Source organism: Watersipora subatra, chromosome 1, assembly GCF_963576615.1.
Source record: "Watersipora subatra chromosome 1, tzWatSuba1.1, whole genome shotgun sequence".
NCBI classification, from domain to species: Eukaryota; Metazoa; Bryozoa; class Gymnolaemata; order Cheilostomatida; family Watersiporidae; genus Watersipora; species Watersipora subatra.
This window is the reverse complement of record NC_088708.1, coordinates 51357110-51378936: the sequence shown is the minus strand read 5'-3', so window position 1 is coordinate 51378936 and position 21827 is coordinate 51357110. Positions and strand designations below refer to the sequence as shown.

At 36.4% G+C, this 21827-nt stretch overlaps 3 protein-coding genes across 3 annotated transcripts in view; 1 reads left to right on the top strand and 2 right to left on the bottom strand.

Annotated features, from left to right (window-relative positions):
* The window catches only part of LOC137410523 (lanosterol 14-alpha demethylase-like), a 55747-nt gene extending 54466 nt beyond the window's left edge, over positions 1-1281 (top strand). Inside the window, exon 10 of the mRNA XM_068095953.1 lies at positions 658-1281. Coding sequence (XP_067952054.1) covers positions 658-898 — 241 coding nt within the window. The 3' untranslated portion in view covers positions 899-1281. The remainder of the gene's footprint in view (positions 1-657) is intronic.
* The window catches only part of LOC137410522 (lanosterol synthase-like), a 294280-nt gene that overhangs the window by 97691 nt on the left and 174762 nt on the right, over positions 1-21827 (bottom strand). The window lies entirely within an intron of this gene.
* Positions 1548-3981, bottom strand: LOC137409189 (uncharacterized). The gene is made up of 3 exons (XM_068095546.1): positions 3803-3981; positions 3114-3343; positions 1548-2483 (listed from the first exon to the last, which is right to left on the bottom strand). The coding sequence occupies exons 1-3, from the start codon at positions 3947-3949 to the stop codon at positions 2231-2233; spliced, it is 630 nt and encodes a 209-aa protein (XP_067951647.1). The 5' UTR covers positions 3950-3981; the 3' UTR covers positions 1548-2230.

The following is a 21827-nucleotide window of genomic DNA, read 5'->3' as shown; positions in this document are numbered from 1 at the left end:
AATTTATGAAAAGGCAAAAGTGGGAATTGAATGAAAAAGGTTGGGAACCCCTGGGTTAAGGTCTGTTTTCACTGTCCTTTAGTGACAGATTTTGGCTCAGTCTTCATAGAATATTTTTGTTCCTGGCAAAAACATGGCAGGCGGCTAGGGAGGTCCCTCACCCCAAACATCTCCGTTAGTCCACCAAAGTATGCGTATCGATGCTGTCACCTTGTCATATTGTAAATGGCGAGAAAATCTATTTGTTTACCTGCCACTTGGTCGTGAGGGATTCCTGTGGGTGGCTCAACCAGAAATGCATATATGATGAGTTGTTACCTTGGCCTTTCTTCGTCCACAGGCTATACGCCTTGGCTCTGCACTTTCAATTACTCACAAAAATCTGCTGACCACAGTGCACCGAGTAGAAGGGCCCTGGCTCTAGGTGTGGTTAGAAATGGAATGCTTACGCTGCCGAGCAATAGGGCAAACAGTAGAAGGTAGTTGTAGGTTATATGCCTGAGGTCAGGCCTGCATCATATTTGGAGAAGACAGATTATTAATGCTACCTTTTGATCAATTTTCAATTACATGGTAGGACGGCGGCAATCGCTGTTTACCTCCAAGCTGAGAAGATATAGCCGAGGATCCTTTACCAAATCAAATGGCTGTTTACAGGTTTCTAGATGGTGGGGGAAAGCTAGCGAATGAGAGCAAGTTTTGCTATGTGCCTTTTGGAGCCGGGCGGCACCGGTGCATCGGCGAGACATTTGCCTACATCCAGAATAAGACGATCTGGTCGGTACTCCTCGAGACTTACCAGCTCACCGCTGTTGGCGACTTTCCGGAGCCCAACTATCAAGGAATGATTCATACACCTGTGTCATCAATCGTTGGCTATAAGCGCAGACAAGTGTAACATAGATGTTGGAATACTGCCTGCCAAACCAAGTGACCATTTCGCGCTGCATCTTCAAGATCTGCCTATTGCTGCGGACTTAGTTGTTTTTTGAATTAATTGTAAAATGTTCCTTCAGGTTATGGTTATTAGACCGCCTCAATAGCAAAACTAGAATAACATACTATGATGTTGATTCAAGCCCTTGTAAACTGTTAGCTTCTAAACAAGAACACGCTAGGATATATGTATTTCCTGGTCAGGTCTCCACAGATCTCTTCAGTTCATGGTACCTTCAGTCTTTCACTAACTGTCTTTCAGTGTAATTCATCATTATATACTATTTGTATAATTTGTATCCATTGTCATGATCCCATAATAGCAAATTATTCATTTGTTTGATAATAAACAACAATAGATGATTGGCCTATCAAGCTTCAACTGCAGTAAAATGTGCTTCCTACTTCATGAGCAGGATAGGATACCTCTTACTTCATGAGTACTAAAATTCACCGCTATGCAAAGGGAATCAGAAATAAATGACCAACACTTAATGTTCCCATGGCTGGCAAGGCAGAGATTACTATAGAGATTATTTTGAACTAAAATGCAAACACTTGTTCAAAACCATCCGACAGTCATACGTGTTGCAAGCATGAATCATGTAAAGTTTTTATTATTCTTATATATTCCTCATGCAAAGGAATATACATGTAAATACTTTAAGAAAGTCATGCATGCAGAGATCTCATGCAAAAATACTAATTACAAAATTGTAAAGCAAAAAAGGAAACATTCACAGGTACACCGAGCATTGCGATAAGCGACGATGAGAAGAGAGGTTATATTACAAAAAACCATGCCTTCGTTCACCTTTCGAAATGCTTTGATTGAAAATATACATCAAAAACCAAAAACTTTACCAATAAAAACACTCGCCTTTGCTAACAATATACAACCTTCAAAAGACACTTGCGGGCGGAAACGAGTGTCTAATGTAGACCTTTGAATATCGGGATTTGATATATATATAAGGGCTGCAGGAGAAGCTTACGAAATGAACTTTTGACCTCGTCATTGGATTGGTCACAAACATGTATTTACCTAATGCAAAGGCTGTTTGTGGCTAATCCAACGATGAGGTTCTTGTCCTGCAAGCTTGTCCTGTAGCCGTTGCGTATCGAATCCCGATATTCAAAGGTTGAGTTGGTGTTTTTTGTAATATATCCTTCTTTTTTCTCATCATCGCCTATCGCGACGATCGGAGTACCCGTGGGAACATTCAATCATATATGTACAGATTGTCATTGAGAATATCATTTGTAGAAAAAATGGAACTGACAAAAGAGATTATTACTGGCGAGTTTCCATATTCCTGCTCAATGGGCAGTAGGAAATGGTGTGCGCATCTTCGCCTTTTGCTCCGCACTGCGGACAATGGTATTTAAATAATGTTGGGCAGCTGACGCGTCCACGTTCATCTCGGGCAGTGTGGGATAGGAATACCTCCGGAGGCTTGCCGTTGTTGCGACAGAACCCACAGAGAGGCAATTGTTGCCGCTTCTGCATGAGCTTGTCCACTCTCGTTTGTATTTTGGTGAGAAAGCTACAATGAAAATGTAGTAAAATATGAAGCTCTGCTCCATACACGGGATGGTTCATTTATATTATCCAATTTGTGAGTAGGTGACTGCATATCAATTATCAAAATCACTGCATAAGTAAGCAGTCAGTGTATGTGTGGTGAATAACTGAATAATCCACCGTGCTGACTTTCCAACAGCGAATTGACAACATGTTTAGCGATGACATATTACTAGCAATGACATATTCCTAGTAGTGTTAGATGTTTAAGCAAGGCAGCACCTTGTTGAACGACTAATAATTACCTTTTAAAGAGTAAATGAAAATGACAGACAATCTTCCTATTATCTTACTGACTTATAGATGACAATAATAGTCATCTATAACTAAAGTCAAGGTAAAGATCCAGTATTGTGAAACACAGGTATAAAGGGTTGTCACAAGCTAATCGCAAAGCGATTTTCTCTAAAGATTTGACAAAAGACGTCGCGATCGCCTTGTGTAAAAACGACCATGAGGCAGAGATCATTGACCAATGAGAGCATTAAAGTAGTTGCTCTAAAACATCTCCAAGTAGACGCTGCCAGTAAATGTTTATTGTCCAAACTATGGGTAAACATTACATATACAATTGATAATTTTATAAAATTACCTCATTCGTTGTGCGGCTGGAATATGCTGAGCCAGATCTTCCAGAATAGCTGCATCGTACCCGTACCTGTTTTGGTGGAGGGCCAGCTTCTCCAGGGTGTAATTAGAAACACAAAAATTATTTTGGACGGTCGGCAGCTCCGACTTGGCGAAGATTGATTGTTGGGTGTAATGAGATAAAAATTCCGCATAAGGATAGTTTATTATGTATTTTTCTGCAAAGTCCGCGCTCTAAAACACAATAACAACATGCACAAAATCCATCACGCTAAGCATGTATTCAGTATCACACGCATTGCATAAAATTAACACCTTACAGTCAAAATGAGCTGTTATTATGCAAAAATACATATACTAGCACCTGAAGAAACCACTAAAGTAAACAAACACTTGAGTTACTGCATGTGGGAAGTCGGTCTGTGAATTGGGGCAAATTAATACTACATGTTGACCGAATATTAGCAATTATTCATTACACAACAGTTATCTGATAACGGTATGCATGAAAACGGCTCATAAGCAGTCCACTGTTATCCCTGAGAACAATTAGATTCACGTAACAAACATACAAATCTACATACATCAGCTAATGATGCAATTCTTGCCGCTGTAGTTTGTAGTAAAAAGCCTGTGAGATAGGCTTCTTCCTATATGCAGCATTTTGGTTACTTGAAATATTAAAACACATACCCAGTAGTCTTTGAAGAGTGATGCTAGCGTCAGTGGTTGATGCTGTGGTTGCGGTGAAGATGGAGGAGTATCAGAACGAGACGAGATTGTTGAACTGACAGAACATCTACGAACAGAGTAAGGTTGGTTTGTATATTGGTAGTCCATTTCTAACGTTACCACTAGCTTTCGCCTACCAGCCAGCGGTGTCAACCAGAGCAGTGACGCTACTCTGGACGTTATGTCGTTTTATTGACAGTAATAGGGGCGGAGTTACTTTTGGACACAGACGATGGGGAATGTCAATCGAGGGTGTCAAAACAAGGCTGAGACAAATTATTGCTGAAATGCTCAACATTGGTAGGTGTGCCTGATTGTTGTTTACAGCCTATAAGAAATGTGAAACGCAAATATTGGTTTATTATTTTTCATCAAAAATGTCAAGATCATAAAGGCTACAGTGCTTCTCTAAGAGGTTTGCTGTCACTTTGTCATGAATAATCATGTATGTTTATGTAATATGGAGATTACCGAGTCCGCATTCTGAGTGACTCAAACACACCCAAGTATTGCTTGCGGGTCGGTTCATTTCTATGTCATTAAAAACGAATTCATGCAAATGAGCTGGGTTATTTCCATAAAAATGACAGTTAGTGAATTGGAATAACCCAGAGCACTGGCTATAAAGAAGAAATAGCAACCCGCACCAAAACATGTTTGTACTAATATTGTTGCAAGTAAATTTAAAAAAGTGACTAAAACTTTCTATTTTGTTGATCTGGATTTTGCCCTGATGAAATGAGTATTCACTACACTCCTGTGTAAAAATAGACCAACTGGCAGATGCCTGGCCAAGTTTGATGACAGTGCAATGGTACATTGTCATCTATTTCTGTATTATAAGGTACTTGCACATCTGGCTCAGTCCTGCAATTGTTCTAATAATGGTAAGACTGGTAGTAAACTTTTAGCAAGATTCCGCTATTATTTTTATTCAATATTGAATAATCGTGACCTATGTATTGAAATGGTGTATTCGGTCAAACGTCAGTAAGCTATTCAACATACAAGCATAACTTCAACAAAACTATATTAAAGGTTGACTTGCAACAAAATTCGCTTTACAGTTATTTGGTATCAAAAGATTCGCCATGTTTCACTCTGCTGTGTTGTAGGTGCAAAATATGTGGAATTGTGATTGCAAGCTCTTAAAAACTCAAAAACTAACAATTCACAGCCATCACGAAAACGTCGTAGTTTGGAATACCAGCCATGAATACTATATCTTTGATGCTACGAAGTTGTACTTAGGTCTTTCAAGAAGAGATTGTTTTATTAGCTAATGGTTTTATTGAACAAAATGGAACATCGATGAGTATCAAACAGTCAAAACCAAAAATCCATTTTGTCAGTAGTTCTTGAGAAAAAACTTGCAGAAGTAATAGCCCTTTGGCCTTACTATTGGAAGCCAGTAAAACCTAAGGCTATTGGAGGCCAGTGAAACCTAAGGCTATTGGAGGCCAGTAAAACCTAAGGCTATTGGAGGCCAGTGAAACCTAAAGCTATTGGAGGCCAGTAACGTCTAAGGCTGGCTAGAAACCTCTAGGGTTGAGCCAACACTAAGCATGCATTTGCGTAGACTTGTATACTAGAGTAGGTCGAACATTATCATTTTTTTCCAAAGGTGTTATCAAACATTTTAGAAAGTTTTTATGCTAAGGAACTGTATAATATTTAGTTTTCGAAAGGAAAATGTTTATACCATTACCTTGTGTTGTGAGTTACAGCTATTAAGGCTGACAAACTGGTGCATAGATAGGCTACTTGGCATGTCCCTTTGTCATACTTTAAGGGTTTGAAGCTAGTTCCTTTGGCAACAAAGGAAAGCTATAGCTCTGCTCAAATCTAGAGGTCTGGCGGGAAAGCTCCTAACTGAAGCTTCATTTCACAAGCTTGAAGCTGAGCAGCATTTATTTTGTCTGCTACAACTGAAACTTATTTTTCATTGGACAACGTTACGTTAGCGAATCTAATATTAACCGTTTTTTGAAAGTATTCCATTTATTCTTGACTTAGTATGCAACAGATGGGAAGGGCAGAAAGTAGCTGAAGCCACAGTAACGCTTCGAGTTCAGTAGAGACTTGAGTGTCTACTCATTGTCGACTTTGTCTGCATTAGTAGAAATACATGGCCTTTGGACGCGTCGATTTGGAGGAATATCGACTGTGGCTACACAGCAGCATTTGGATGAATTTGGATGAATGCAGTATTGTGGCTACACAGCAGCATTGGAGTTACCGTGTAGCATTTGGACGATATTGATTAATATCGACTCGTCCAAATGTTACACGGTAACCCCAATGCTGCTGTGTAGCCACAATGCTGCTGTGTAGCCACAATGCTGCAGTGTAGCCACAATGCTGCAGTGTAGCCACAATGCTGCCATGCAGCCACAATGCTGCCGTGCAGCCACAATGATGCCGTGTAGCCACAATGATGCCGCGCAGCCACAATGCTGCGGTGCAGCCACAATGCTGCCGCGCAGCCACAATGCTATGTCAAATACATTGTAATAATGTACATTACGTACATTTGTAATAACTAATAACAATAATAATTTATTGATCGAATTTCTTGATTTTGGGTTTTAAAACAGAAAAGAGTATGCAGAACTTTCAAGGACAAAAGGTCTTAGCTTCAGGGGGCGTGGCAAGGGATGACAGGGTGTTCATTATGAGCCAAGTACAAACTGTCAAAATGAGCTGATGTCTTGCATTTTGCATTCATAGCGCACCAGCCTCTGCCTTGGCCTCTCTTGTCATTAATATTATATATTAACTATTTTGCATATTAAGTACGCAAAAGCAAGAGAGCAACCACATAAAAAACCTCACCGGATACTCCATGCAAGTAGCCCGTAAGCATGTGCAATAGTTACTAAAAAACTCTATGGTGAGTGTCTGATAGACATTTGCAAATAAACTCGAGCTACCAGTGTTAAGGCCTGTCCACCATTGTTGTACAGACGACTTCGAGATAGCCAGAAATGCAGGCCCTTGAGATAGTAGAGTGAAAAGAACTTCTGGAAGATTCTGTGTACGCCTCAGCCATCTGGCAAAGTAGAAACAGCAAACCACTGGTGGGTTCAGGTTAGAAGCAAATCATGCGAGTCATAGCTTTTGCTGGTTTATAAGGGGGTTTGATAGTTGGCCATGTGCCAGTTTTCACTCATTATCACAGCTGAATGCTCAGAGTACTTATCACCAAAATAGTGTAAGAGAAACGATGTACGGGAACAGAGGCAAGGAACATGATAGACTTTTATATGAATATCTTTCAGGTCATTTAAATGGCTCGTATAAAATTTAATATTGGTCCACACCATATCAAGCTTCTCTAATTAGTAGCGCAATCAGGGATCTGCTAGTTGGTTGTTTTTATAAAAATAAAACCTTTTGAATGAAAAACAGTTGTAACGCATTTTCTTAAGAAATTTTATACTCTTTGTGTGCGAGTATCCATGAAGGGCATATATTGATTTGTATTAATAAATACATTAGGTAGTCTGGTAGCTTACATGCTTTGTATGCATTAAACCTTGGTCTCTGGCCAATCCTTCATCTTATGTACTTTCCTAAACATGCAGTAAAGTTACCAGCTAGTAACTATTACTAGCAATTATCAGTAGTAACTGTCACTAGCAACTATTACTAGCAACTGTCACTAGTAACTATTACTAGCAACTATTACTAGTAATAGTTACTAGTAACCATTATTAATAGCCTAATAGTTGCAAGTAATAATTGCTAGTAATTGTTACTAGTGCTAGGTACTAGTAACTATTACACTACTAGTAATATTTACTCGTTACCATTAGTAGTAACTATTACTCGAGTAAAAATTGTCAATGGGATCATCCATAAGGCAATTGTCATAATGTGACCTTGAAATAGCATGTTCATATTTACAAGTTTTATTACATAAAATCATTCGTTGATAGCGTTTTACACGTTCCCAAATACAATAGTTTGAGCTTCCACACTAATTTATACTTGTTTTATTGTTGTAATAATATAACATTTAATTTCATGAGCAGAAAAATAACATTATTTTTCTTAAAAAATTCCTTTCATTTGCATACAGCACACAGAGACAATTTTGTAGAGTTTCTGATCCATGTATTGGCCAATATAACTGTTTAAACAACAACAATAATATTGTTGAATATTATGAATGTGGTTCTATTTGCATTAAATCACATATTATAACGCTGAAAGGTATCTGAGCATTTACTAACTACACGTTTCATAAGTCACTTTTGGCCATAAAACTATTCAGAGCGGTGTGAAATATAACTTTCTGTAGATGTTTCCAGTAAAATGTTCAAGTTTTATTTTCAATTTAAAAAGCAAATGATGCAGTCTCAAGCTGATTATAGCTGCAGCATTTTCTTTTATTTTACGAACATCTAATTTCCGATTCACCAAAATGTGAGAAAAGATTTTGAAAGCAATCACATTGTTATTTCCTTTTAAATTTCGCTGACATTATTCGTTCTGTCAGATTGTAAAATGGCAACAGCAGAAACACTGGTAAAATTTGATTAGTTGTTCCTTGAGATTTTTAAATGGCCCACAAAATATTAAGTCCATGAGTGTAGTTACCCTAGGACACTTATATTTCGCTAGTATTTAGTTTCGTGAGTAGCATACAGCAGTGTAGCATACAGCATGAGTAGCATACAGAGTAAAATTTCGCTGCAACTTAATCTCGCAGCTCTGATGAGTGCGAAAATATAGTGATGTGAAAATAAATGCAGTGGAACAAACATAATTAGATTCCTCAGGTTCAGTTCACCAGTAAGAAACAAAATTTCAATTTGGGACTAGTTTGTAATTGTAAACCGCAGGTAGAATTGTGTGGCCAAGATCGATAATGCAATTTGATCGCTTGCTGCCATTTGTTTCTTGGACTATCAATGAACAAAGCTATTTAATTCCGCGTTTTCGCTCGTTCGTTATGATAGTTTAGTTTCGCACATGAAATTTTCGCGAAAGGATGACTCCACAAAAAAGCGAAAGTTAGATGAGGCGAATACATAAGTGTCCTAGGGTACACTCATTTACATGTATATGTGTAGTTATGTGTGTAGAAGCTGCAGGGCTCAAGGCATGAGGGAGCTAGCTAAACAACCTTTGTTTGGACGGGAGACGAGAAGCAAAAGACAAGATAATTTACAGGGTGAAAGCGAATGGGATTGGGTGCTCTCTAATCCCATCAAGCAACTCCGTATCAGAGCTCCGTCTGGAGTAACACAATGGAGTAGCTCCTTTAGTGTTCAACTGCTCATTAAGGTTCATCTTTGATGTAAGATTATAACCTCAGAACTTTGGGAAACCATGAGGTACTTTCCCAGCCCTGGTGTCGAGATTGTCAAGTGGATGCTATGCAGACCGCTGTTTTGCAGATCCAGGTATCGTTGTTCGCAATAGTACATTCTAGCACTTGCCACTAGCTCCATTCTGCTGCTGTTTATCGAAAGGCTATCTTATTGGCTGCTAGCTATGGCTGACATTTGTGTTTATGAAACCAGATTTGAGAGGCCTGGCCATTGCAATAAATTTTTTCAGCAATTAAAAATCAGCAAAAACAAAATTGACTAAAAAACAACAACAGCAATGGTTGCTTTGGTCACGACAGCATTGGTTGCTGTTCGTCACGGCAGCAATATTTGCTGTTGGTCACGACAGCATTGGTTGCTGTTGGTCACGACAGCATTGGTTGCTGTTAGTCACGACAGCAATGGTTGCTGTTGGTTACGACAGCGATGGTTGCTGTTGGTCACGACAGCGATGGTGGCTGTCGGTCACGACAGCATTGGTTGATATAGCACCAGCTCAGGTATCTGTGAAAAATCATTGATAACAAGTAATGAAAATAAAACATGGATCACAGTCTATGTAACCACTGTGTTCTTATGACGCTCCTCACCAAATATCACCCGGTACAAGCACACAACTTGGATATGCATATAAGCATGCATGCATTTAAGAATAAAAATTTCCGGACTTTTTCCAATTTCCCAACTTTTTACCAACTTAAATGCCTATTACTAAAACCTTGTGTGAAAGTAGACCACAGGATTGTTTGATTGCCACTAGCCAGTAGTTTATTAGGTCATGTCAAAGCTTTTGACCGATAACAGTCCATATTGTTTATCGGAATATACTGCAAGAGATATTACATATATATTACTATCATTGGCTGCTCTCTATGTACTTCTCTTAGCCATTACTAATAAAGAATGGTTGTCCAAACAGATGCTAATACGTGATTGCTTTGAGGACAGTTGACTACAAAAAGCACATTTTCAAAATGCTTTGACTAGAAACATTTGCTGTCGTATGCAGATTTTTCTTAATCAAAGTGTTAATAAAAATATACCTGCTCGATTACAGGAATTTACAAGACGACACCGTGCATAGAAAAAATTCATGAACTAATAAGTAAAGATCAAATGGCAGTACCTTAAGTGTCTACCTGTTATTTAGAAGTCGGTCCTGGGTAGCGCGTGTTCAACCTAATGGATACATTACTCGCCAGCTGTCAATCACTGAGGCAATTTTAACAATCGTAAATCTAACGAGGTGACATTGTTTTGAACGTGCATAAAATTCGATTTTCTACTACCAAATTTTTTGTGGACTTTACAAAATTCCTGTGGCCATGTGAATTCAGTTAAGTGGCAACTTTTGTTCTCATGTCAAAGTAATTCAAGCTGGTTGTTTGGAGACAAAAATCGACTGATGCCAATGTGCCTTATAGCGAACATCTTTTTTCCGACCCCAGAGGTAGTGGCAGTTGCTAGTGGGAGTTAGCAAGGGAGTGTGGGGTAGATGTGACATCTACATTTTTAGTTTTTCAAGTTTCTCATTCCGTAGTTCTTCAAGTGTCAGTTGTGTGGCTACAGTGGTCAGCTATGCGGCTACAGTGATCAGCTGTGTGGCTATAGTGGTCAGCTGTGTGGCTATAGTGGTCAGCTGTGTGGCTACGGTGGTCAGCGCTGTGTGGCTACAGTAAGTAGACAGACAGTTGACCTCAGTGTTGTTACTTACTTGGTTTACAGGAGCGCTAGCTCACAAGAAAGCCCTGGATCAGCTTCCTGTTTCAAAATATTTCTGACATGTCCAACCTTTTGTAACTGTGTGGCTACAGTGGTCATCTGTGTGGCTACAGTGGCCATATGTAGTACTTCAGTGTTCTACTGTGGCTCTGTAACAGCTAATTACCACAATAACTTACCACTGGAGTCGTTGAGTAGTGACTTGCAGGATGTCTCATTGTGTCAACAATCCAACTAGATTGAGTCAACTCTGATCTGAAATTGGATAAGAAAGGTGTGAAACCATAACTGCCACATACAACTTCTATGGTTTATTGCTAGGTAAATCAGACACGCTGATTCCAATTATGTATTCAGAACAAAGATTGGTTCACTAATTTTGGTCCAACTAACTAAAAAGCGCAATAACAACGCGAGCTTGTGATAAAATCGCGCTTTTTTGAGCTCGTTTTTAGGCGTTTAGCCTATAAAACATCCTTTAACAAGCTACGAGCAAGTTTAAGTAGTTTATCTAACTTTTATAAAAGACTGAGATTATTTGAAGGCTGAATTTAGATAATAATGGGTTTTAAGACACCCATTTCTACCATCCTATATCAGACTAAACATATCCAACTTCCAATCCTAAAAAGCTAGAGTGCGTCACATATTTATGGGCAGAGCTTGTGTCGATCGTGTTATTTTCGAGACCGATATTAAAACCCTGTAAAAAACCTTCATGACTTTGAAAGTCAGTGGACCAATCTTTATTTTGAGTACAAAATCGGAATCAGCATGTCTGATTTACCTAGAAAATACAACAAAAGTTGTATGTGGCAGTTGCGGTTTAATCATATGCTACCTTGAATTTAATGGTTTTATAAAATCTGCTTTAGATCAATTATGCTTAGTTATAACATATCTCAAAAACCACATCAGACCTGCAAACTATCCATTTGGTAAAGCTTGAAATTTGAGATTAGCATCAAACGCATATGTTACATAACGGTCATCTTGAATCGTTGTTATTGTCAATAAATATAATTGCTGGTTTGCAGTAGCAGGGGTTCACAAGAAACCCCCGGGAAAGCATGCTACAATGTGTTTCAAAATACTTCATGACCATGCTCCAACCTTTTGTAGCAGTCAATTTTTTAAAGGATAAACTTTGAAAGGTACCACCATTTTTTGTCATCAAATATCACAAAAGTTGTATCACCTACGAAGACCTCAACCTTTGGTCGAGATTCCTATTCCAGAAAATAGATTTGTGTGTTCTGAAACCAAACTTGCTGACTGTTCATGTACATAACATAAAGAGTGTACTTCATATACATGTACATAACATAAAGAGTGTACTTCATATACATGTACATAACATAAAGAGTGTACTTCATATACATGTACATCACATAAAGAGTGTACTTCATATACATGTACATCACATAAAGAGTGTACTTCATATACATGTACATAACATAAAGAGTGTACTTCATATACATGTACATAACATAAAGAGTGTACTTCATATACATGTACATCACATAAAGAGTGTACTTCATATACATGTACATCACATAAAGAGTGTACTTCATATACATGTACATCACATAAAGAGTGTACTTCATATACATGTACATAACATAAAAAGTGTACTTCATATACATGTACATAACATGAAAATTGTACTTCATATACATGTACATAACATAAAAGTGTACTTCATATACATGTACATCACATAAAGAGTGTACTTCATATACATGTACATCACATAAAATGTGTACTTCATATAAATGTACATCACATAAAAAGTGTACTTCATATACATGTACATCACATAAAGAGTGTACTTCATATACATGTACATCACATAAAGAGTGTACTGCATATACATGTACATCACATAAAGAGTGTACTTCATATACATGTACATCACATAAAGAGTGTACTGCATATACATGTACATCACATAAAGAGTGTACTTCATATACATGTACATCACATAAAGAGTGTACTGCATATACATGTACATCACATAACGAGTGTACTGCATATACATGTACATGACATAAAGAGTGTACTGCATATGCATGTACATCACATAAAGAGTGTACTTCATATGCATGTACATCACGTAAAGAGTGTATCTGGTACTTCATATACATGTACAATACATAAAGAGTGTACTTCATATGCATGTACATCACATAAAGAGTGTACTTCATATGCATGTACATCACGTAAAGAGTGTATCTGGTACTTCATATACATGTACAGTACATAAAGAGTGTACTTCATATGCATGTACATCACATGAAGATGTATATTCTATGGTAAGTCTTATAATATGTTTATAAGTAGTAAATAGTGTAAATGTGTTACGCTGAATGTATTTGTAGATTTGTTATGAACCATTTGTTACACAGTTCACAATTTGGTACACTATCATGGCTCGTGATAAAGTCTAGAATCTTCCAAAAGTTTTCTTAATTAAGCAAATATATCGAGGTTGAGATATTGTTGCCCACGAAGAATCACTGTTTTAGGTAGGTCATGGTTTTTTAACATGCATGTGACTGATGGCTTGCGGAATAGAAAAAGTTTTTAAATTGAATCGCTGAGACTGGTATACGATGGATAAAATATGCTATATTATTTTATCAAAGCAAGATCATTATTAACTGGTTGTATGAAAGAAAATGGTAAACCTTAGACTACTGTCAGATTAGATCTGTTATTGTTATTAATAAATTTTATGTAACTTTTGAAATTACTTCTGTGTCATGAATAGATATCTTATTAATTTATAATATATCACCGCAAAACATGCTTCAATAAACATTTACTCCAATAAATTCTTATTGCTTTAAATCATAAAATTAAAAAATTAATCCATTTATGAAAGCTTCAGTAAGGAATGCTACTCAGGAGAGGTAAAAGGAAGTGCTATATGCACCAGGAATGGTTCAAACGGAGTCTTTTGTACATACTATAGGAAAGTTTATAATAAGACATTGCAATTGTAAACCTCTGAACATAGACCTATTTACTATACTACTAAGTATAGTTAATAGGTCTATGCCTCTGAATAAACCTTTTGAGAAAAACTATCTCAGTTGGCATGTAATTCTACTAGCAGTTTATCATGTTGGATTCTTTCTCTTGTGCTGATGGACTGATAGTGATATATGGAATGGCAGACTCATTTTATTCATATTAATAAACTATTCAAACTACAAATTCTTTTTAACTCAGCCATAGGACTCGCAAGTCCAATGGGTATATGATAGTACTAGTAATGGAAAGCTGTGTAACTATAAAGAACAAAAGTGATTGGCTGTTAGGCAAGAATGACAATTGATATGACCTACAAAACCGTGTTTTTACCATCACATATCAGGTGTTTGCAATTGCTGGTTGAAATCATTTACAAATCTATCTCTGGGACAACTGAATAAACAGGCGGCGCTTAGGAGCACCGATATTTGGCAAGGGACAGCATGCCAAGGTTGTTTTCTACTGCTAATATGAAATCACAGGTTTCAACACTGACTCTGACAGTTTTATAGACACTATGTTTCCATGGCATGCATGGTACGAAAATGAGAGCCAATCCCTAAGTTAACTGCATCATGGAAACGGCATAAATCTGCAAGCTAAGCAAGTTTTGCCATCTCAAAACTTGTTTGAATCCATCACGTTTGCGAATAATGGAAACAGCACTTGTGAATGTTGCGCATTAAGATACTGCGCTACCTACTCAATTTTAAACATTTTCAATACTTCTGTTCGTCTTTTCTCGGTCGAGTTTTATGGGTTTGCGTTGCTAACACATGCGTTGCTAATCACTAACTTATAGCGTATAATTCCTCACATTTTTTCAACAAAGCGCCAGAGTCAATCCGCAACAAAGTATGTCCATAGAAACACTCCATTCGCACGGTAACACAACTCCAAATCTGTGTCATGCGCGTCATGGAAACAGTGATTAATCAATGAATTTGTGTTCATAATCATGTTCAACTACTGAATCATGCGCTAGAATAAATTATTGTAACAAAAAGCAAATTGGTTCTGCTTGCTTTCATATAGACCAAATTGCAGGGATTACATGTTTGTCACAATTTCCATTTCCATAACATTTCCATAATTCATTTTCATATTATTTCCATTTCCATAACATTTCCATAATCTATTTCCATATTATTTCCATTTCCATAACATTTCCATAATTCATTTCCATATGATTTCTATTTCCATAACATTTCCATAATTTATTTCCATATTATTTCTATTTCCATAATATTTCCATAATTCCTTTCCATATTATTTCTATTTCCATAACATTTCCATAAATCATTTCCATATTTTTTCCATTTCCATAACATTTCCATAATTCATTTCCATATTTTTTCCATTTCCATAACATTTCCATATTTCTAAAATAAAATTTCCATATCGATTTCCATAAAAATTATGGAAATATTTATGTTTATGGAAATGGAAAAGTAAACATTTCCATAATATGTTTAGCGATCCCTGGTGTGTACGTATGTGTGCGCGCTTGCGTGTCAAATGAGCGTGTGTGTGTGTGTGTGTGCAATCGTCAACTCTTCCCGAATATGTGATTAATTTATACATAATATGAATATGATATTTGCTTGCTAATATACTTTATTTAGGGTCCAGGCAACATCAAAACTGTATGCTACCATTGCCTATAACTAAGCCAGAGACGATTTGAGATGTTTTGAGAGTTTCTTTCAGACTCCCTTAATAGTTTCTGTAATACCACTGATGTTAGCTGGGTTTGTGTGTTACCATTGTCCGTACATGTAGCCAAGTCCAGAGACAATTTGAGTTAATTTCTTCCAGACCACTTTAATAGTTTCTGTAATACCACGGATGTTAGCTGGGTTTGTGTGTTACCATTGTCTATACATGTAGCCGAGCAAGAGACAATTTGAGTTAATTTCTTCCAGACCACTTTAATAGTTTCTGTAATACCACTGATGTTAGCTGTTTGTGTATTACCATTGTCTATTCATGTAGCCTAGTCTATACAATATAACTCCCCTCTGTTTATATCTTAGATTACGTGTATGTTACAATTTCCATAATTCAATTCTATGTTATTTCCATTTCCATAAAATTTCCATAATTCATTTCCATAATTTCCATATTATTTCCATTTCCATACCCTTTCCATAATTTATTTCCATATTATTTCCATTTCCATAATATTTCCATAATTCATTTCCATATTATTTCCATTTCCATAATTCATTTCCATATTTTTTTCCATTTCCATAACATTTCCATAATTTATTTCCATATTATTTCCATTTCCATAACATTTCCATTATTCATTTCCATATTTTTTCCATTTCCATAACATTTCCATAATTCGTTTCCATATTATTTCTATTTCCATAACATTTCCATATTTCTAAAATAAAATTTCCATATCCATTTCCATAAAATTATGGAAATATTTATGTTTATGGAAATGGATATGGAAAAGTAAACATTTCCATAATATGTTTAGCGATCCCTGCCAAATTGTATACTAGTTTTTAATTGAATTAACCAAGAGAACCAACAGAAGCATTCTGAATATTGTGTTAATTCTATTGGCAGCATTTGCAGAACACATTTATGTTTGTATCGGTACAAAACTTCATGGCGTTGTCTTTTCTTTAGTTTGGTAGTCTCGGCTCAGCAGGGCATTGCAGACCTTTTCTGTCCACGACGAATAGGCGATAAAAACAGCTTCGATAACAGCAACAGCTCAATTCTTTGAAAGCCCAAATCACTGAAATTTGGTTTTCAATTTTTGTTTCATTTTGAAAATAAATAAAAAATATAATGTAAGTAATCATAATTTGTGTACCAGCAAATTTTTGCATTCACAGTCTGTGAACCATAGAGGCAGATCTTTTTCATTCATTATAAAGATTAGAGTTTGAAATCCCTTTAAAACCAACCAAGTCCCGTTCAAAAAGTGGTTATCTGTCTCTTGTAGCCTGTGCCCTCCAGCTGATGAAGTAGGCCCCTTCTTTATTGCTGTTGAGTGCTTGCGACACTTGTCGTGGCCCATTGGTTAAGACCATCTCTTATCAACTAAATACAATGTTCCTCTAAAAAGGATGACATAATAATACTAGTGAAGGGACCAGTGGTTGCAGTCCGAGCTGAGAAGGATGGTTAATCTACTCCACAGCGCAACAGCCTGCTATAACTACCTTAGAAAATCCTTTTTACATGGCATTGCGGATAATAAGTTCTTAGAAGGATTGCCAAGAGAGTACATCTGTTTTTGGAACCAGGTACTCGTATCCAGTATCGGTGCACAGAATCCTATTTCTAACATCTTTATGAATGGATTAGGGCTTTGAGTGAGAGACGAGATGTCTGTTTTCATACAGTGCGGCAGGGTGCGTTCAGAATCATTTAGCCATGCCTTAAAGGAGTAGGCGCGCCCTAGAGGGATATGCGCGAAACAATTGACGGAAACATTTCTAGCGTAGAGTTAGGATGCACAATGAGCATTTGTTTAGTTCCACGCGTATCCATAAACTTGTGGAGTTATTCTCTGCATATCTCTCAGCTATAATTGACCAACAGTAGCTACTATATCGATGATTTGCAAACAACTCCAATAACACATTTTAGCATACACTGAGAGTGTTTGTTTGAGCAGTCGGTTACCATAGCCTAAAACAATATTCCGGCCGCCATCAAAGGATTTTACCAAACTTGATAATTGACTATTGGTATGCCATAGTGTACCCTAATCAATGCAGAACCTTCATATTTCTTTTAAAATAGTGAGAGAAACACATAATTTGAATCCGAACACCTCACATGTACCCATCTGACTACACATCCTCCTTCCTCTTAAAGATCAACTTACTCAAAATTTGAGTAGATTTTATCAGAAAGTATCGCTATTTTTATATGAATTGCGATTGTTTGTTATGAATGAGGTGATCTGATTGCCAGAATCACATCTGATTTTAATCTTGAATCAGAATTTCAATATTAAAATCGACATTCCTGATTATGGTTAAAACAACCAGAAGAAAGATATGTGTGAAATGACATCACTAGTTGTTATCATTGCTATAGTTGATATCAGCTATTGCGTTCAAGTTGCAGCGTTACGCGTCGCTATTCTGTCTCTTGGCAACTATCAACTTCATAATCACACTTTTGCTGGATCTGAGCGTTTTAACCGTGATCAAGTTTTATCGATTTCATTCTTGAAACATCCTGGCAGTCAGATCACCTCAAACATCAAAAGCGCTAGCAAATGGAATAAAAATACTGATACCTTCTGATAAAATCTACTAAAGTTCTACAAGTTCATCTTTTAACTGATTTTGTAGTTTATTTACAGAAGGCTGTACATACATCCACCTTCAGGCTGTACATACACCCACCTTCAGGCTGTACATACACCCACCTTCAGGCTGTACATACACCCACCTTCAGGCTGTACATACACCCACCTTCAGGCTGTACATACACCCACCTTCAGGCTGTACATACACCCACCTTCAGGCTGTACATACACCCACCTTCAGGCTGTACATACACCCACCTTCAGGCTGTACATACACCCACCTTCAGGCTGTACATACACCCACCTTCAGGCTGTACATACACCCACCTTCAGGCTGTACATACACCCACCTTCAGGCTGTACATACACCCACCTTCAGGCTGTACATACACCCACCTTCAGGCTGTACATACACCCACCTTCAGGCTGTACATACACCCACCTTCAGGCTGTACATACACCCACCTTCAGGTTGTACATACACCCATCTTCAGGCTGTACATACACCCACCTTCAGGCTGTACATACACCCACCTTCAGGTTGTACATACACCCATCTTCAGGCTGTACATACACCCACCTTCAGGCTGTACATACACCCACCTTCAGGCTGTACATACACCCACCTTCAGGCTGTACATACACCCACCTTCAGGCTGTACATACACCCACCTTCAGGCTGTACATACACCCACCTTCAGGCTGTACATACACCCACCTTCAGGCTGTACATACACCCATCTTCAGGCTGTATGTTAATTTATGTCACCATGTAATTTATGCTCATAGGCTATATGCTAATGGAAAATTTAATTGGGTGAGTTGCATATGCAATCACTTCATTTTTTCCAACCATTTAAAAAGTTATGAAACTCTTCTAACTATGCTGTGAACTGTGATCATTCTGTGGAGTCTAAAACCTTACTAATTTTTTGCAGCTGCTATCTCTCTTGGATCAACTAAAGTAATCTTTGTAGGCTCTTTGAGAGAGTCTACATATATTGTTATAAAAGTTCATAAATTCATATTATTTATTTAGCTGCTGTAGTGTAGTTAGTTCTGTTTGATATGCAAAATCTTAATTTTTTACTTAAGACGAGACAATTCCTGAAATCTTCAGATATAAACAGATGCAAACTTGGATTTTGTGACCTTTGGATTTTGGAACAGTGAAGGATGATGGCGATGTTTGTCTATTTAACTCGGCATGTTACTGAAGCAGTGATAATAGATTACACCTTCTGGTGTTTAAGTTCTTAAGAGGGAAAACTTTATTAAAGTGATTGGAAAGGAATTTTTTTTAATGTTTTCCTCTATTCATCTCTCAGCAGTTCAGCTACTGAACTAAAAAACAAAGAATTGTAAAACAGCTGTAAAAGTTATTAGTAGGCATAAAGGTCACTTTTGAGAAATATATTCATCGATTTAGCAATATATAGTACTAGAAATATAAGACAAGCAACTCTAGGAATAATATTTCAATAAAGCGTTAGTAATGTAATAAGGCTGCTACAAAAGTTGGTATGCGAATTAAAAAGGTAACAGCGATGGTACCTTTACATAACTAACCATTACAGGCATATTATATGCTAAAGAAATCTGTCTGAGATATCATTCTTGTATAACTCAATTATTTTAATTCAAGTCCTCAAGTTTATTTTGGGTTTCAACTCAATCTTGAAACTCTGATTTTACAGAGTGCTCTATAGTGAATGTTTTGTGTGAAATATGTAAAATAATTTGCTTGATCACTCTGAACTTTCAATCAATTGCTTAGATTACAATTACAGGTTCTCAACTCACTTCAACTTACGTGATATGAACCAATTGCATACAGCCGCTACCGATTATTTTAAAAATATCATTGTTAACTAACTGTTACCCTTTTTTTCTTTTTTCGTTTTATTATTGTCAGCATAATTTGAAACAAAAATCTTTTGAAAAGAAATTATTGCAAACAAAAGAGTATATATATATATAATATTAGAATGTAAGAAATATAATGGATAGAACAGACATTGGTTAAACACAGCTTATAAATAGAACCTACAATAATCATCTAACATTGTTTATATTATATATTAATTATAACTGATATAAGTAGAGAGCTAGAATATTTCAAAGCTGAAACACCAACTACATTTAGAATACGCAGCAGTCTATGTGTGGGTGTAAAATTTATACACTTATGATTTATATATATATACGTATATAGATACATCTATCAAACGCTGTTATGAGATATACTGCATACTGATATACAGTTATGATCATATACTGTTATAATCTATGAGCCGATGTTGATACAGTAACACTTTTTTATGTATGCATACATCTATGAATGAATATCATTAAACAAAAAAAGCCAATGATAGATACATCTATTAAAAATTGCATTTCTTTGTGGATTAACCTGATGTTCTATTTTTCAACTTTGTTAGTAGCCATGAACTGTGTTGGCAGCATAGAAACAGAGATATTTACTTCTATTCCCAATGTCCAGTCGCATAGTAATTTGGTTTTTCTAGATGACTAAATGAATCAAGCGATGGCTGATGCCAGTTCAATGCAATTTACAAGTAATACTGCTGAGTAAATAGTATATAATATAGATTTCTTGCAAATATTGATAACACAAAACCATGAGTAGCCTTCCAACAGTCCTACACCCGTTCAAGTCTGGTCCTTTATGGGACAATTTCCTTTTGGTGTTACCACGAGTACAAGTTCCAGAAATGTTTGTTACATCACAGAGCATAAAATAAATCTGGTAATAGAGCCATGTCTGTTGACAAGGGCAGCGTTTCTATTATTAGACTTTAGTTCCACCCTTCGACTCATAAACTAATCAGAAACTGTGAAGATGGCTCCGCTCTACCAACTTTACTTGTGAAATATTGCGACTTGCTGTGGATCGGTCAATGAAAAGAATTAGTAAAATTTGAAATTTTAAAGATAAAACCACCATAATAATTGCATATTGCTACATATAATCAGGTTTATTTAAGGATATCTCATTAACATTCAAGAATAATACGCGTACATGAAAAAAAAAATCATTGGTTTAACTGAAGAAGATGTCTGATGCAAATGCCTAACAACCATTACCTTATTTCTGATTTGCCAATGAAAATCAGGCATTTCACAAAATATAAAATATTAAGTTTATATTGATCCTACATACATTTATATTAATTATATTGTAATTTTTTACTACTGCAATTTTAACAAAGTTCTTATACGAGTTGTATTTTATTCACGGACTCATTTTCTGCCAAGAAAGTTATTTACATAACTTTGTTTATGCCTAATATATATTGATATTATTATCATCACCATTAGTATTATTATTATTATTGTTAGTGTCATTATTATTCTCATTGTCATTATTCTTGTTACCATTATTATTGGCATTACATTATTTTTTTCATAAAACATTAGCATTCAAATGTAACTTGTAGTAGCTAATGCAGTAGCATTTTTTATTGTGTTACTATCCTTTTTAACCAAGAATCTTTTTTACAAATAATATTACTTATTAACACAGTTAGTAATACCGTAGAGTAATATTGACACCAGGCTTCTAGCATAT